The sequence below is a fragment of the Phalaenopsis equestris genome, unplaced genomic scaffold (genome assembly GCF_001263595.1).
Source record: "Phalaenopsis equestris unplaced genomic scaffold, ASM126359v1 Scaffold000301, whole genome shotgun sequence".
In the NCBI taxonomy this organism is placed as follows: domain Eukaryota; kingdom Viridiplantae; phylum Streptophyta; class Magnoliopsida; order Asparagales; family Orchidaceae; genus Phalaenopsis; species Phalaenopsis equestris.
In genome coordinates, this window is record NW_018164743.1 from 2,161,672 (window position 1) to 2,163,411 (window position 1,740).

The window sequence follows — 1,740 nt, forward strand, 5'->3', positions numbered from 1 at the left end:
AGCAGGAATAATACTAAAAACAGAGCTACAATTGCAGAACACGCCTCCCGTAAAATTAAGATCATCAGCCAAAATGAAGAAATTTACTAAGATACCGATAAAAGGATGAATACTTCAGGCTAGCGAGTGGAGGTGGGGTCAATTGGGGCAGCTCTTCTTCTCAACCTTCCACGTGTCATGCGAACAGCCTCTTCCATTGACACATCCACGGGTTGAGCATTGGCAGCGGTGGAAGCTGTCGATGCGGCGGAAGCAGCGAACTGGTTTACTTCACCGCTTACTGATGGTTTTGATGTGGCTTCCGAAGCAGTAGGTTGTGGGATATTGATTGATGATGAGTAGGTATGGGAAGGACTCAGGATTACTGAAGGGCCAACTCCAGTTTTTATATGTTCTTGCTTAGCCGTTTTTACGAGACTGGAAGGTGGTGGATTAGGCTGCTGTACCTGAGCTGCTGGTTCCATCGCCGCTGCCGCTTCCATCGTCGCTGCTGCTACAGGAAGAGTGGATGATTCTGGAGCTTGTGTTTGTGTGCCTTGGTTAAGTGGCTGCCTCTGGTGCAAGAATGGAATAAATCAACATTTTTAAATGGAAGCATCATAAAATTGTATACCTTCTAAAAATTAAAAGCAAAAGTAAATGAGAAATAAAAATGTTTAAGTACCCTGATACAAAAGTTGATTGATTCTATTGTATGTAAATAAATGATATATAGGGATTATATTCGAAACCAATTGTGAAGAGGTAGAGCTGCATCATATTTTGCAATTTTTATGCAGGTTAAAATTGCATGGTTCTACTTTCTAACATCTTTTTAAATAGAAAATTTATTCACATGCTCTTTAATATAATCACTTCTAATGCAGCCCATCTAAACCTACTTGAGTTAAAGGGTTTTAGTGTCCCTTCGCTCAAATCAAATATTAATGACATTAACCTAAGTTAACATAGTGTAATCCTCCATTAAACAAAGCTAAAGGGATTATAATGGTTCATTGACAAACCTAATCAAAGTACCAACGAAATTAATTTGAATCTAGTTATGCCAATAGGGTTTAGGGAATAAGGGGCTGTACTTCAAAGCGATTAGAAAGATGCTGAATTCAATCAAGGGGAGATTGATAGCAAGACAGCTTGAATAGATCTTCAACCAGGTAAAGAAAAGCTTTTTTCTTAAAGCATGATCCTCCTACTTCTAATTGATTGGAACAAAGCTAAGCGAGTTTGCAATTGTATTGCTCAGTCAAAGCTTTATTAAGAGAAATAAGAGATCTTGATTTTAATTAGTTTTCCTCTTGGTTATTAATGGTTCCTTCTCTCTGACATGATGCAATAATTTAAGAGAGTCAACCACATCATAGAGAAAGTAGGCAACCAACTAAAAAGAGGAAGAAAATATAGAGTGATGTATAACTATGAATTAAAATGAATTCCCACTAGATTTTGGGTGCCATGAATCTCTTATTGATGGATATAAAATATAAGATATAATATGACTAGTTTAAAAGCAGCAAAGTTGTTATACCTAATTGGATGACTCGTTTAATATTTCAGGCTTCACATCAAAAGAAAGGATAAGAAGATTGTCGAAGCTGGTCACAACATTAGGTGGAATGAGGTTGGCTGGTTACCACTCGGTTTATGATATGAGGTAACATGGCACATGCTCATGCAAGTTATAATGCTCTCTCTCTCTCTCTCTCACTCTCTCTCTCTCTCTCTCTCTCTCTCTCTCTCTCT

The 1,740-nt window shown here is 37.8% G+C and overlaps 1 protein-coding gene across 2 annotated transcripts in view; it reads right to left on the reverse strand.

Moving 5' to 3' along the window:
• Positions 1-6: 6 nt before the first annotated feature.
• LOC110025547 (HVA22-like protein i) overlaps positions 7-1,740 on the reverse strand; it is a 19,599-nt gene continuing 17,865 nt past the window's right edge. For both annotated transcript variants that reach the window (XM_020726096.1, XM_020726095.1), the window contains one exon: positions 7-554. In XM_020726096.1, coding sequence (XP_020581755.1) covers positions 120-554 — 435 coding nt within the window. In that variant the 3' untranslated portion in view covers positions 7-119. The remainder of the gene's footprint in view (positions 555-1,740) is intronic.